We start from the raw sequence: 15,909 nt of genomic DNA on the forward strand, positions 1-15,909 counted from the left end.
CTGGGATCGAGTCCAGCATTGGGCTCCCTGCTCAGTGGGGAGTCAACTTCTCCCTCTCCTTCTGCCTGCTTCCCACCTCTGCTCATGCTCTCTCTGTCAAATGAATATATTAAAAAAAATATCTTTACTAAAAAAAAAAAATAGTTCCTAAGAAAAATGGGCATAAAAAGCCAAAGGTGTCCATTCTTATTTCTGCAAGAACTCCTACCCCCACATCACCACCCCCTTGTCCCCTGCATCTGACCGTCTGAGCAGGCCTCCTCACTTCTCTCTGCATCGGCCTCTTACTTCTGGTCCCAAGAAATCTTTCCAAAACCCAAGTCTGAGCCGGTTGCTTTCCTGTTCAGTGCATCTCAGTGGCGATCCCCTCACCATCCGTGCCGGGTAGCATGGCAGGTCCTCGTGTGCCCCAGCCTCCCTGCCTCAGGTCCCCACAGGCACCCGCCCTTTCCCCACCTCGTCAGACTCCCTGCCAACTCCTGGCCTCTCATCTCTTGATTCCAAGCCTGGAGCGTTCTTCCCTTCCTCTTGTGCCCTCCCTGCCTCAGCCTGTCCTTCTCTAGCTTTTGTTCCACCCCCCGGATCCCCTCAGATTCTGTTTCTCTCATCCGGATCGGTAGCCCGGGGTGCATTAGAGGCCAGAGACCCGGCACACAGCCCGGCGCCCAGCACACAGCAGAGGCTCACTGGGAAATGTGTGTTGGTTCCGTTGGATGAATAGGAAAGTTGTTTACCTATGGAGGCCTGAGTGTCAGGGCAATCTGGACACTTTTTGAGTATTGGGGGTGGGGTGAGAGAGAATAGTGCAGGGCATTGCTGAAAAGATAGCCCCGAGCCTCCCATCTGAACAGGGATGAGTAATATTCACAAGTCAGGAAGAACCAGAGCCAGGAAGCCAGGTTGGGGATCTGGAGTACAAGGAACATGCCCAGGGGAATGGCTCGGGGATTTCTGCGCAAATATTCAAAAGGCATTGGTGTCCTGCTGTCACATGGCATCAGCTGCATGGCTCAGACTTGGGGCAGACTTAAGGCATATGATAGTTGTAACTGCCTTGTGATCATTAGGTGAGCCAGAAACAATCAGGCAACTTGTTCCTTGAATTCAAAGACCTCTGGTATCTCGTTCATCTCTCTGTCTCCCCAGCTCTGAGCACAATGCCCAGCACTCAGACCATGTTTGTTGACCGAGTGCGTGAATAGACAGTGTACCGAAATAACCTTAATAAACAGTCATGGGGATATCTTTGAATAAATTCCGGATGGGTTGAGGAGTTGAAAGTGAAAATACTGAGACTGGAAGGGTGAGAAGGAGCCAGGATTATGAGGCTGGGGGAAGTATCCCAGGCAGTGGGACCTGCTCAGAGGACAGCACTGAGGCAGAAGGCATTGGTTCTCTTTAGCGAACAAGAGGGCACCAATTTGTGTCTGTGGGCCAGCAGGGATGGAGGGAGTGAGGTATAAAAACAGGCGGGGGCCAGCTCCTTCAGGCTATGAAGTTCATGACCAAGAGCCTGGATATTCTTGGAATATCATTGTCCGCCATTGAAGGAATCTTGACAAAGTAATAATATGATATAAATTGAGTTTTATAAGAATCCTCCTGGCTTCTGTGCAGAGAATAGACTGCCAGGAGTCCAGAGTGGATGCTAGGAGTCTAGAAGGAGAACCAGAGGAAAGATGGTGGTGTGGTCCAAGGTGGTGGCATTGAGGATGGAGAAAGGTTGTCAGTGACGGAAGACATGTTTCCTCGGCTTGCGGAATTAGATGAGGGGCATGAGGAGGGGGAAGACATCCAGGTTAGCAAGCTGAGCAACCCCATAGTCATTTTAACAGAGGATGGAGGGAGGGGTACCTGTGTGGCTCAGTCCGCTAAGTGTCCAGTTCTTGATCTTGGCTCAGGTCTTTATCTCAGGGTCATGAGTTCAAGCTCCATGCTTTGTGTGGAGCTTACTTTAAAAAAAAAAAAAGGATCAGAAATGGAGGATGGGGGGCCAGGGTAATGGCCATGTGGCTAAAGCTGTGGAGGCAAAGGGGTTGTGGTCAGAAGAAGAGAGACCTGTTTGGGGCCAGTGGACACCCCAACAGATATCAAATAGGCAAAAGGAAAGAAAAACAGGCCAGTTTTAATTTTAACATGGGGAAAGGATTCAATAGAAACGTCAGAAAAGGTTAACGAACCAGTCGTTGTTTGTTTTCAGTGATAATCAAATTAATCTACATTAAAACTACTAGCAGTTATTTGACTTACCAAATTGGCAGAGTTGGATTTTTTTTTAATAATAATAATAGTACTAAATATTAGCAGTGAGAGATTGACATATACTGCTGGGAGGCATATGTTGGTAAAATTTTCCTGGAGGGCAAGTTAAAAAAAAGTATCAAGTGCCTTTAAAAAATTATCATAGCTTCTGGCCTAGTTTATCCTAAGCAAAACCTGGCTGTGTATGCAAAGATATAATTTTAAACTATTTTCCCATGAGACAGTCTTAAATGTCTTCTAATAGGATAGCACACAAACTGTATTTTGAAGACTATTTAATGATGTAAAAATGCTGGTAATATTAACACTGAGTATAAAAGGTAAAGTGGGGGCTCCTGGGTGGCTCAGTGGGTTAAGCCTCTGCCTTCGGCACAGGTCATGATCCCAGGGCACTAGGATCGAGTCCCGTATCAGGCTCTCTGCTCAGCAGGGAGCCTGCTTCCTCCTCTCTCTCTCTGCCTGCCTCTCTGCCTACTTGTGATCTCTGTCTGTCAAATAAATAAATAAAATCTTAAAAAAAAAATAAAATAAATAAAAGCTAAGGTGTAGGGGAGCCTGGCTGGCTAAGTCTGTTGAGTGTCTGACTCTTGATTCAGTTCAGGTTTTGATCTCTTGGTTATTAGTTTGAGCCCTGTCTTGGGCTCCGCACTAAGTATGGAACTTACTTAAAAAAAAAAAAACAAGGGGCGCACTAAGTATGGAACCTACTTAAAAAAAAAAAAAAACAAGGGGCACCTGGGTGGCTCAGTGGGTTAAGCCGCTGCCTTCAGCTCGGGTCATGATCTCAGGGTCCTGGGATCGAGTCCCACGTCAGGCTCTGCTCAGCAGGGAACCTGCTTCCCTCTCTCTCTCTCTGCCTGCCTCTCTGTCTACTTGTGATCTCTGTCAAATAAATAAATAAAATCTTAAAAAAAAACAAAAACAACCAAGGTGTAAACTATTTTGGTGTTATGATCTTGATATTAAAAATTATAAATTTTATAGAATATAAATATGTAATTTTTCATATTGTCTACTTATCACATACTTTATATTTTAAAATGAGGTTTTTACTGATCAGCTGGTTTTGGGCGTGGCACTTCAATTATTTCAGAAAGCAGTTTTGGTGGTATTATCAAGATTTTTAATCCAGGAACCACACTGCTGGAAATATATGGCTTATTAGCAACTAATTAAAAAAAATTATTTGCATGTATTCTTTTTAATTGTAGCCTTCTTTGCAAAAGTGAAAATTGGGTTGCAATTTAAATATCTAGACACAAGAAACTGAAAACTTTTGGAACATCTATTCCATTATACAGATTCTGTGAACTGTAACTACATATAAACAAGATTATTACATTAAAACACATAGAGTAATAAGTTCCTTAAATGAAAAGTTATCAAATGTGTTATAAGTATGCCCAGTCTACAAATAATAAACATGCATACACTTAAGACCAGAATGAAAATAACAGAATAGAGTCTTGAGGGTGATAACATTTTTTTTTTACTTCTCAGGCTTTCTGTCATATATTATTCTTTTCTTACTGTTTATTTTATTCTCTGCCTCATTTTAAAGTATATTCGATGTGACACTATTTTCTAAATCATGAAAATAGTGCATGAAAACAAGGAAACTGATTATTAAGGCCATCAGAGTGTCTCACCCTTAACCCAAGAACGAAAGACAAAAGACTTTGTGGTGACCCAGTCGGCTTAAGAGTTTTTTGTTGTCAAGTGGAAAACTCTGACATTGATTTTTTGATTTAGGCTGTTTTATGGACTTAGCTCATGATAAGGCTATGTGTAATTAGTGCAATAGTTTATTTATTCAGAAAGCCCTGGAACACTGCCGTGCTTGTCTGAGACCAGTAGAAAGACGTTTTCATGTCATTTACAGTTCAACCTTCACTTGACCGGGGACATCCACGCCATCACTGCTGCCAATAACCTCCTGGCCGCCGCTATTGACACGAGGATTTTACATGAAAACACTCAAACCGATAAGGTGAGAAAGTTTCCTTGCTGGTCCTTTTGGGCATCTTATCCTGGGATTTCCAGATTCTTAAGGAGTTCCTGAGAAAACTTTGGAGTCTGTAAACTGTCTGAAATTATATAAAACATTCTGTGAACTCTACACGTCCTTTATTTCTTGGGGAGAAGATCCATGCTGTGGTCAGCTTCTCAAATGAGTTTATGACCCCTGCTGTGTTGTTGGGTGAATTATGTTAGTTGTATGTTGAAACAGGACTTTCAGTTTTAAAGGCAGTTGGTAGACCAGTTCTCTTCATTCTGTTCAAAGGTCCAGTCCCAGGTCTGTACTAAGAGGATTAGAAAGTTAACTTTTATACTGTCATGTTACATGTAGCCATTCTAGATGTGATTTGAAAGGGATTAGACCCCCTTGTTGGGCTTCAGGTGCACACAGCTGATGTAAACAAACACCTGAGGGGGATAGAGTACCAGGTGCTAATTCTTCATAGAGGACATGGATAAAAGTGGGACTTTCTGGCATATTTACAAGGGTCTCGACTTCCTCCAATGAAAGTAATCCCTTGTGAGTTTTGGAAGCCAAATATAGATAAATATTAATTTGATGTTTGTGAGGCTATGTAGATAAAGAAATATTTATATTTATGCAAGGTCTTTGCAATGTGCCTTATTTCAGATCTAGTCAGATTGATTAAAACGATAGAACTTAAGGCTGCATGGTTTACTTTAGCCAAGAATTTTAATAGGGTCTCTAATCTAAACAATGTGGTTATAAATGTAATGAACTTTGTCCTATCCTGTGAATTATCCAAGTTCATAGTTGGCTCTTAAGCTTTTGTGGGGTTTTATTTTTGTTTGGTGTTTCTAGGCGCTGTATAATCGACTTGTTCCTTCGGTGAATGGTGCTCGAGAGTTTTCAAGCATTCAGCTTGCTCGGCTGAAAGTAAGTTTGCACATCCTGGCTCTTCCAGAAGAAAATAATGCTGGAGACAAGTCAGAAAGATGACCAAAACCAGCAATTTTGAACTTGATTTGATCTTGGTTTTCAGACACCGTTTGAGGTGTTAAAGTCTAGAGACAGACCAACGTAACAGAGAGAAGAGAACCAGAAACCTCAGACCTGATTATACCCAAGAGCTGGTGGACAGACTAGTTCCCCTTTTGAGGTCTCCATTCCTTCCATAAACTGAGAGGACTGCTTTGCAGACCCAGCGTACCTAGTCCACTGACAAATTTCTGAGAGCCCTTCTCTTTCATAAATTTTCTTCAATTTCTAGGAAATAAGATACATTTTTCCCTGAAAATGTATCTATGTCAGGTTTTATGCAGGAAGATGCTAACTAAGGTCGTACTAGTAAAAGCAATCTTAATCCTCACCCATATTATCATTTCCTAGTTCTGTTTGCTGCTGTCCTACTTATCACAGTGATTCCCCCTTGCTCTTTTCAGAGACTGAAAACTAACTTTAATGGTAAAACTGGCAGCCGCTGATGGGTGATCATTGATTTTAAAAACTCACCACCCTGCTTCCGAACCAAGTTTACTTTGTTGAGACCATGTGCGCTGGACTAACCTCAGCAGCCACAACATGGGGGTCATTCCTGTTGGCATTCATGCTTTCAGATTATTTTCTTATGCTTCATTAGGAGCTTTCAGAAAATGTTTCCTTTACAGAAGTGGATGCACTCAGAGTTTTAATGATGTTTTTTTCACGTGTACTAGAGATAACTTGTTTTTTAAAAAACGGGCATCACCTTGACTTGAGTTATTGGTATTGGTGTTTGAAAGAAGAGCTAATGAACCAGAACATCAGTTATGTGGACAGCAGCCTATGTCCCTTCTGAGTGGAGGACACATGGCCACGTCGCCCAGTCCTGATAGTCTTCGGCCCAGACAGCAGCAAGTCGTGTTCTCTGTCCTAGCAGCCACGCCTGATTTCAGTGTCATTTAGGGTGTATTACAAATATCCGTGTCTTGCATTTCAGGGATATTTGGGTAGGAATTGGTCTTACCCACAATTTATTGTAAGTTCAGTGTAGTTTCTGGTTTTTTTGTTTTGTTTTTAGTTCAGTGTAGCTCTAAAAAGACTTCCGAGTCATGGAGGAAATAAAATAACAGGGATCATTTAGGGTACATTTTGCTTTCTCTTCCTTGCTAAAATCGATCACATTGTTCCCCTTCATCGTTAGAAACTGGGAATAAATAAGACAGATCCCAACGCTCTGACGGAAGAGGAAATCGGGAAATTCGCCCGTCTCAACATCGACCCCTCCACCGTGACGTGGCAGAGAGGTAGGCGCTGCCTGTGGGCTCGAGGTGACAGTTGTCCAGTTGCAGCTGAAATCGCTTTCCCAAGCACCCGGTCTCACGTCTTCCCCTCGCCCTCCCAGTGTGGGATCCGGACTCCCTCTGTGGCTTCAAGAACAGTCAACTCCCCTGTTGGCTCACCCTTGTGTCCTACGTAGGAGGAAGAGTCACTCCTCCTCCGGAGCCTGCTGCTCCTCCCAGGCTCTGTCCCATTCACTTTCCCGACACACGCCCAGGGAGTGCTGCTCCCTTTTCTTCTCCCTGGGTAGTAGCGCCTAAAGCTCAGAGGGTCTTGGAAGGGTCAGGAGGTCTGGATGCCTGACCCTTCTGTACGTTCTCCTCAGACCTGCCCCCTCGCTTTCCTCCTTCCTACCCACTTCCAGAACGTCTTTTATCAGATGCCTGCTTGATTGCTGTGACCTTCTAGTAGATGTTCTCGTGAGCACACGCCCATCTCACAGGTTGGCAGCTTCAGAACGTAGAGATGTTCTTCTGTCACCCCTTTGCACAGAAGCCCGCAGTGTGTGTGATAAAATCCCGTGTGGGGCACGGAGGCGGCCAGGAAGCTTGTCCTGAAGCATCCCCGTGATGTGGCCCCAAGGGGCTTTTTCCTCTATGTCTGCTTTCCAGACAGCTGGGCCGAACCTCGTCCTTCTACCTGTCTGCCCCCCCGTCGCCACCCCATCCCCTTGCCTAGACTCTCCTGGACACAGCCCGTATCCCCCATGTCACGAAGGGGACACAAAGCTTTCCTTCTGAGAATCTGTTCAACCAGTGCGTGAAGAGCCTAGTGTTTTCCTGTAAACCAGGAAATGGAGAGACAAAGACCAGAGGCTGAGTCTTGGCTCCACCGGGTAGGAGCTGTGCAGTTTTTTTTTGTTTCTTTTTTTTTATTTATTTGACAGAGAGAGATCACAAGTAGGCAGAGAGGCAGTCAGAGAGAGAGGAGGAAGCAGGCTCCCCGCTGAGCAGAGAGCCCGATGTAGGGCTCGATCCTAGGACCCTGGGACCATGACCTGAGCCGAAGGCAGAGGCTTTAACCCACTGAACCAGCCAGGCGCCCGGAGCTGTGCAGCTTTTAACGAGTGACTGTCTCCGTTTTCTCATCCGTAAAATGGAACAGTAGTTAGCCAAGTCTGCCTGGCTTGGTTCTGCTACCGCGAGAGAGTGCTTTGCAAACTCAACGGCACTGCCCAAGCCATCAGCAGACGCCATCACGGGAGCCGTAGCAGGAGTGTTCTGAGCATTTGTCTCCCATGCCGAGGGAGAGGAACGCCGTTTTGGAAACTCAAAAAAATATAGAGTTTTTTTTGTCTACATTTTATAGATTTTTATATAAAATCTATATATGTAGAATCTATAAAAATTTATAACTTTTTAAATAAAAAAGGTCTACATGTCTATAGATTTTGGATCCTGCCAGCTTCGTGTATGTTACAAGTAGCACGTTCCATTTCATTGGCTCTTTATTGTGGTGGTAACTTTACATGGATCTAGAATATTCCTTTGTGAATGAACCACAATTTATTATTTAATAGAGAAACGACAGTTGTAATAACGGGTATGAACGTCATCAGCATTTTATTGGGAAGCCTGCTGACTTTTTTTAATAACGGAAGTGACAGCTTTTCAAAAGCTATTCCAGATAAACACGAGAATTATGTGATTGTTTAATGGTACTAAAGTAAAGAAAATATTATGGGTGTCAACAAGCAACCTGGATTGGAAGAGTTTAGAATGACATTTGCTAGGTAGTTTGGCTCTGACTCCCATGAATTAATATAAAAAATGGAACTCTTTACCAAGTGAATTGAGGACATTTAATGTAGAGTTTTTTTTGTTTTTTTTTTTTAAAGGCGATATGAGGTTTGACCTAGAAATCGCGTAATCCTCATGATGAGATTAGGTCCTTATATGACTTGGGGGACACTCAGGGATGGTGTGGGGCTGCACACCTCTCCTCGGACTATACGAATGGCATGGATTTATGGAAGGACCAGCCTTTCCTTTCTGCCTTTGGAAGAAATGTAACTGATGTTTCTTTCACCCTGTGTCTCCTCTCAGAAGCTTATGGGCCTCATTGCCTGGCAATAACATGGGACCAGAGCCAATAGACTATTCCAGAAACAACATAAAAAGAAGGAACAAATAGGGACGCCTGGGTGACTCAATGGGTTAAGCATCTCCCTGAGCCAAAGGGAGCCCGCATTGGGCTCCTTGCTCACTGGGGAGCCTGCTGCTCCCCCTGCTTGTGCTCACTTGCTCTCTCTCTCTCTCTCTTTCCTTCTCTGGCAAATAAATAAAATCTTAAAAACGAAGAAGAAGGAACAGTAGCCACCAAGCCATTTTGTAGCTCCCAGAGGAGCAAGAGACCCTGCCTCTGTGAGCACCGCCCCTCCCATGTAGGGGGCTACAGTCTTCTCTTCTCTCCTGTCTCATTGGTTCATCCACCTCCAGGCCATTAGACAGAGGTCCCCCAGGCCTCAGTCACCCTCAGTGAAGTGACATCAGTTCTTGGTTCCCAGCATGGCCCCCCCAGCCAGCCTTGCAGGGAATCATGACAGTTCTACCCCCAAAACAAAAACAGTGGCCATGCCCTCCCCGATCAAGTGCCTTGACCTGCCCAACACCCCAACCGCTGTTGTTCAGGAAACCGCTCCGCTCGCCGTGGGTGTTCCTCAGAACACAGGCAGCACGGTAGTGCCTGAGGCCCCCCGCAGACCCACAATCACCTGTACCTTCCATCTCTCCTGTGCGAGTCCGAGCTTCCGATCTGAGATTGACATCTGGTTCGTCTTTGTGTCCCTGGCCCGCTCGCGTGGGACCTGGCACAAAACTGGCCCTCAGTGACTCTTCTGGAGTGAACACGTGCGTTCCGCCATCCAGCTTTAGCTCTAACATTGAGAGGCCGGAATGAAGCATCACTAACTTACGGTTCCTTCCTGGTATCTACCTTGTGTGTAGGAATTTAATTTTCCCGTCTCTTCCGTGGTCCTGACACACCCACACGTCTCCCCACCAAGCATCCAAAACCTGCTGGGACCCCGTAACACACGCAGCCTTCCAATGGCCCTGCTTCGAGCGGATCCTGCCAGCCTTTTTTATTTTTTTCTTTTTGGTTTGTTTGTGTTCTCTCTGCTCAGTAACAGCAGCTGAATTTCCAACGCAAACATCATACCCGTCTTATGCCAGGATTGCGTATCCCGCACATCAGAGTGGGAAGTGTTTTTACCGTGGCTGTGCCACAGGTCTTGGCAATAAGTACTAGCTAGTGGGAGTTCCAAAAAGCGTTTCTTGCTCTGTGTAGACTCTGGCTGGACCTTCAAATCATCCAGGCCTGTATGTGTTTGACGTGTGAAGTTTGAGTGTGCGCGTGAGTGTGTTTGTGTATATGAATGTGAGAGAGAGGGCGTGTCGCATGGAGAGTGGCACCGGCTCAGTCAGGGAACAATGGGAGGGCAAGGTGGGCAGGCCGGCGGAGGCCTCGTGTGGGAAGGAAAAGCTTGACATTTCTCATCCTAAGATGCTCTCAGTCCCCAAATACAGAATTCTCACCATCAGTTTTGTCAGGGCCATATAATGCGTCGTCACGGCGGGCAGCTTGTTCTTAGAAGCCACATGAATTATTAGTGAAGCCCACATCCTTCTCGCTGATTTCTTGCCATCGTCATTCCGGTTTGTACTCAATAGACCTAGTTTCCACAAACAAATGCAAGTCAGTGCCGTTCAGACAAACCAGCGAAAGCCATACAAATTGGTACCTGCTTTAATCACAGCGGACTTCTTCCCTCCCTCCCCACCTTACTGCTTTATTGTATTGGGGTAAAATAATACATATCATGAGATTTTAACCATTTATGAGTGTAAGATCTGTGTTAAATACGTTCACTAGGCTTCCAGGTTATGCCATCCCCACACTCTATACCTGGAACCTTCCATCATCCCCAAGAAAAACTATGTACCCATTGAACAATAACTCCCCATCTCCCCAGCCCCCCACAACCACTGTTCCACGTTCTCACTCCGTGAGTTTGGTAATTCACGTCAGTGGGATCATACAACGTTAGTCCTCCCTCTCCGGCTGATTTCATGACGCATACCATTCCCATGTGTGGTTGTTTGTTCCCTCCGTTTGGGCTGTGTGATCGTCTGCAGACCACATTTTCTTCATCCATTCGCCTGTTGATGGACACTTGGCTCTTCCACCTTTGGGTGTCAGGAAGGATGCCGCAGTGAACGTGAATGTTCGGAGACGTGTTCGAGTCCCCGCTCTGGGTTCTGCTGGCTGTATACCTAGGACTGTCGTGGCTGCATCCTGCGGTGGTTCAGCGTTGAACGTTTTCAGAACCAAAATTGGCTTCTTGTGACTCGGGGTCAGGGTAAAATGTGACCACATCGGAAGTGGTTTTCCTTTACTACCTAGTCAAACATGGCACCCCGCCTTCACCCCCACCCTGACACACCCTATCATATCACCGCCTTCATCTTGCTACGGCACTCAGTGCCGCCTGATGTTTTCAATCTGGCTCTATGTCTGTTCCCTGGGATGTCGGGCAGCATAGCCAGACCTACCTCTTGCCTCCCACGGCCTCCTTGGCCCTCAACGACAGTTCCAGGTGCACGGGGTAGCTGGTCTGTACCTGTGGATTGAAGAAGCTTTATCTCTTTTTCAGTATTGGATACAAATGACCGATTTCTACGAAAAATAACGATTGGGCAGGCCCCCACCGAGAAGGGCTATTCCCGGCAGGTACGTGACCTTTCTGTGTGGGCGAAGCTCCATTCTTGCTAGTGATGGTTTGCACCAACCCTGATGTGGGTTCTCTGCTTCTCTCCTCTCGGTCGTCCACCTACAGTGGCCAGTATGTTTCTCATCATGTCAAGGTGTTGCTCCCATCCCTCAGCAGGACTGGGAGGGGTGCAGGAGGCAAAACGGCCCCAGTATTTTCTTAGTATCCTTTTCCTGGGTGACTTCAGTTGTAGTTCTGGAAAGAACCACTCAGGGTGTCTTTTGAGTATAAATTTTTACATATTTTATTATAAATCCATCAAGTTCATTCTACCTCTGCGTAACAACTGAAAAAAGAAAATCTCAAACACATTACTCAAGTTTCATAAACCAAAGAGTAAACACCTCGTTATTTAGTAGCCTGAAATGTTTTGAAGAATAATGTCCTATTACCCAAAAGCAGAAACTGCAGAAGGTAAGTTACGATATTTACTTCCATTTCATGTGGAGACAGATGCTTAGGGAGCATAAAATCACTCTGATTTTTCAGTCAGGTACAGCACGCCTCTAGATTTTTTTTCCCCTTAGATTTTATTTATTTATTTATTTGATGGAGAGGGGTGGGGCACATGCAGGGGGAGCAGCAGAGGGAGAGAAAGAAGCAGACTCCCTACTGAGCAAGAACCCCAACATGGGGCTCGATCCGAGGACCCTGGGATCATGACCTGAGCCGAAGGCAGATGCTTAACAACTGAGCCACCAGGTGCTGCACGGGAAGAGTGTGATACTCACACCAACGCTAAGGGTAAAGCAGATTGCGAAGAGTTGCCACAGACAAAAATGTCCTGACTGATCACGCAGGAGTGAGCCCGGTGCTGGCCTCGGGTTTCTCTGGCACCAGTGGCCAGTGGCCCTGGGAAATGGATCCCGACTTCAGAAGGGAAAGGAGTTTGCATCCTAGAATCCTCGAGGAGAAGGAGGGCTGCAGCAGCCGTCAGGCCCGCTGAGCAGAGAAGGCAGAGGCCACAGCTGGGCCGGGTCGGACCTGGCAGGGCTTGCTGTCCGTGTCAGCGGTCACGGACGTGACATCCAGAAACGTGAAAGAAGAGATTGTTTTGACGTCATAAAAAGTTAAGATTTTGAACATGAAAAGCTGACATGTACAAAAACATCAAAAGACCAGTAACAGAGCAGGAGGGAATGTTTGCATTAGCTGTAAGGAAGGAGTCGGGCACCAGACGGAAGAGCTCCCTCGTTGTGATCCTGGCACGCTGCTCTCAGTGCAGCCTTCACGGCTCCCCTTTACAGCCCAGACTGCCTGGGGGCTCCTGGGGGGCTTGGTCAGTTAGGTGGCTGCCTTCGGCTGGGGTCATGATCTCAGGGTCCTGGATGGAGCCCTGCTCAGCAGGGGTCTGCTTCTCCCTGTCCGCCTGACCTCCCCCTGTTCATGTGCTCTCGCTAATAAATGAAATCTTAAAAGAGAAAGAAATTGGGACTGCCTGTCCCACAACTCCCTCTTTCCTTTGCCTGCTCTCTTTTTTTTTTTTTTTAAGATTTTATTTATTTATTTGACAGAGATCACAAGTAGGCAGAGAGGCAGGCAGAGAGAGAGGAAGGGCAGCAGGCTCCCTGCTGAGCAGAGAGCCGGATGCGGGGCTCGATCCCAGGACCCTGGGATCATGACCTGAGCTGAAGGCAGAGGCTTAACCCACTGAGCCACCCAGGTGCCCTGCCTGCTCTCTTTATCTTGCATGTTTCTGCCTCCCCCTCCTCAGACGTTTTATGTGAGTTTTCTAAGGGGCAGGAGTTTTTGTCTTCTCTCTTCCTGCTGTACTGTCAGAGCAGCGAACTTCATTATACAGCAGTAGAAGGTATTCGGTAATTGCTAAGTAGAATAAGAGCAGTTTGCAAACACAAATAAAATGCCAACAAGTGGTTGTAAAACTGCAAGTTAAAACAATGAGGTGCTATTTACCTGTGAGTTTATAAAAACACATAAATCAGGGGGCCTGGGTGGCTCAGTGGATTAAAGCCTCTGCCTTTAACATAAATCAGTACTGAATGTTACTGAGAGTAAGAAGACGTAGAGGCATTTATACAGTTTTCATTGGAGTTTACATTAGTAAAGTTTCTTGGATGATAGTTTGTACTAAAATTTGAAATGACCCAAGAATTCTAGCTTGAGGACATAGAAAAAATAAAGACTCTTGACATATATCTTTTTAAAGATATACTTATTTGAGAGAGAGAGAAAGGGGGCAGGGAGGAGCAGAGGGAGAGGGAGACTTCCCGCTGAGCCTAGAGTCTGACGAGGGGCTCGACCTCATGACCCAAGGTGATGACCTGAGCCGAATTCAGGAGCTGAATACTCAGCCAACTGAACCACCCAGGCGCCCCTGACATATTTTTATGTTAGTAAAGGTAGCGCTATATCATTTATAACAGCTATATAATACTCCTCTTGCAGATGTATTATAACCAATTAGGCCAGTTCCTATAAATGGGCACTCAGGGTACTTGTTATGTTGGACTCATAAGCTGCAAGAACATTACACACATAATTGTGTAGATTGTCTGACAATATTCTCAGGACATATTCCCAGATCTGTAAGTGGAGAGCCAAAGAAGAAGATTCCCAGTGTTGATACACATTCCCACATTACCTTCCAGAAAAGCCATGTTGATCACATTCATCCAACATCATATATTGTCCTTCATGTCAATTTGTGAAAAACAGTAACAATCTCTGTATATGATTCTGAAATACTTTATTTGCAAGACAAAAATGACCAGCCTGATCATAAGTACATCTTTGTTAGTAAAATTAATAAGTGATGTTGATTTACTTTTTTTTAAAGATTTTATTTATTTATTTGTCAGAGCACAAGCAGGCAGAGGGAGAAGCAGGCTCCCTGCTGAGCAAGGAGCCCAGTGCGAGACTCGATCCCAGCACCCTGAGCCAAAGGCAGATGCTTACCACACTGAGACACTGTGGCCTACCAATAAGTGATATTTAAATTAGCCAATTTCTTTTTTGATGTTTTTCAAGGTAGAGAATTTTGAAGTTATAATGACTACTAATGTAGAGCTTATATGTGTATTATAATTACTACTTAATATGTGTATTATAAATACTACTTAATTACATAGTTACTATTTGAAGAGTATCTCTACTCTCATGTTTTGCATAGAAAGCCTCCGAATTTTCAGGCATTTTTAATATGCACTATTTAGTGCATATTAAGGGAAAGTAGTGTAGAGAATTCCAACTATCACATAATGACAAGTCACTGGTGTTTAGAATGGATTATATTGAAAATGTAATAATTGAGCATAGTTGTATTTGACTCCCGGGTAATATTTTTTTCACTACATCAGTGACTAATGAAATCTCAATGTGGAAACTGCCAGAAAGCTCCTTATTTCCTTCATTTCCTTTCTTGTTGCTGACGGAAATGAACAATAAAATGTCTTATAAGGTCACCCCACCAGGGCACAGCCCTTTTCTCTCTGTGTAAGCTTGCATTTGGCTGCCTCACGGGCTCCTTGGGAAGAAGAGAATATAGGCAGAGCCTGATGAAGTGATTTTGTCCAGTGGCTGAATTAGGAGGAGGAGGAAGGCAGTTTCCTTATTTCTCTTTTAGTTCCTATTGGACCATCTACCGCCTGCAGCGAGAGCCAGCAGAGGGACTAGGAAGGCCCAGGCGTATGTCATAGAAAGTAGCTGCTGTCCAGCATTCATTGCCGGTTGCTTCAAGGTCTGATGGGGCCGAGCCCCCACGGACAGCTGAAATTTGATTCTGTTGTCACCTTTGACTTGGGGGACTACACATGATGGGGTGTCCACACTGCTCTGTGAAGCTCTCTGGGAAACCGGCCTCAGCACCGTCTCTCACTGTCTGCTCCTCATCTCTTTGCTGGACAGACAAATGCCACCCCCAGACACCCAACAACAACAGTGCAGGAGGCCAGCAGCTATTTATTTAGGGGCCGCACACTGAGTGCCTGCTGTTTCATGCACCGTCCTCCATGCCAGGGATGTGGGAGTGAGCCTTCCCAAAGTTATTGCCTTCAGGGCCCCACTTTCAGTCATGAAGAGACATGCATCAGACAGTCCCATTAGCCATTAATCACAACTCTGAGACATGCTACAAAAGCCAACCACCTAGTGTCATGGCGGGGGTCACCACGGCCCAGCTCAGCAGAACAATCCAGGAAGAGCGTGGCTACTGGTAGAGAACCTGCCCCAGAGGACACCAGGCACAAGACCGTGCATGTTTCCAGCACTCCAGACACTCGAGGATGTGAGATCGGCGCACTGAGGCTAGACCCCCGGGCCTTCGGGAACTTAATCGCTGAAGTACGGCTCCTGATGCAAATGGCTGTCCAGATGGCACCACCGCTGACCAGTCCTTTTTCTGCCTTTGCTTTTCAGGCACAATTTGACATTGCAGTGGCCAGCGAGATCATGGCCGTGCTGGCCTTGACTGACAGCCTGGCGGACATGAAGGAGCGGCTGGGAAGAATGGTGGTGGCCAGTGACAAAAGTGGGCAGCCCGTGACAGCGGAAGATTTGGTGAGTGCATCCATCCCAGGAGCTCTGGAGAGCTTGCAATGTCCCTGGCCCGTGTTCAGGA

General features: G+C 45.7%; 1 protein-coding gene across 1 annotated transcript in view; it reads left to right on the forward strand.

Moving 5' to 3' along the window:
* Positions 1 to 15,909, forward strand: part of MTHFD1L (methylenetetrahydrofolate dehydrogenase (NADP+ dependent) 1 like) — a 183,700-nt gene that overhangs the window by 52,581 nt on the left and 115,210 nt on the right. The window contains exons 14-18 of the mRNA XM_032836357.1: positions 4,145 to 4,252; positions 5,105 to 5,179; positions 6,426 to 6,528; positions 11,217 to 11,293; positions 15,708 to 15,848. Coding sequence (XP_032692248.1) covers positions 4,145 to 4,252; positions 5,105 to 5,179; positions 6,426 to 6,528; positions 11,217 to 11,293; positions 15,708 to 15,848 — 504 coding nt within the window. The remainder of the gene's footprint in view (positions 1 to 4,144; positions 4,253 to 5,104; positions 5,180 to 6,425; positions 6,529 to 11,216; positions 11,294 to 15,707; positions 15,849 to 15,909) is intronic.

The sequence above is a fragment of the Lontra canadensis genome, unplaced genomic scaffold (assembly GCF_010015895.1).
Source record: "Lontra canadensis isolate GAN:19392208 unplaced genomic scaffold, GSC_riverotter_1.0 scaffold92, whole genome shotgun sequence".
NCBI classification, from domain to species: Eukaryota; Metazoa; Chordata; class Mammalia; order Carnivora; family Mustelidae; genus Lontra; species Lontra canadensis.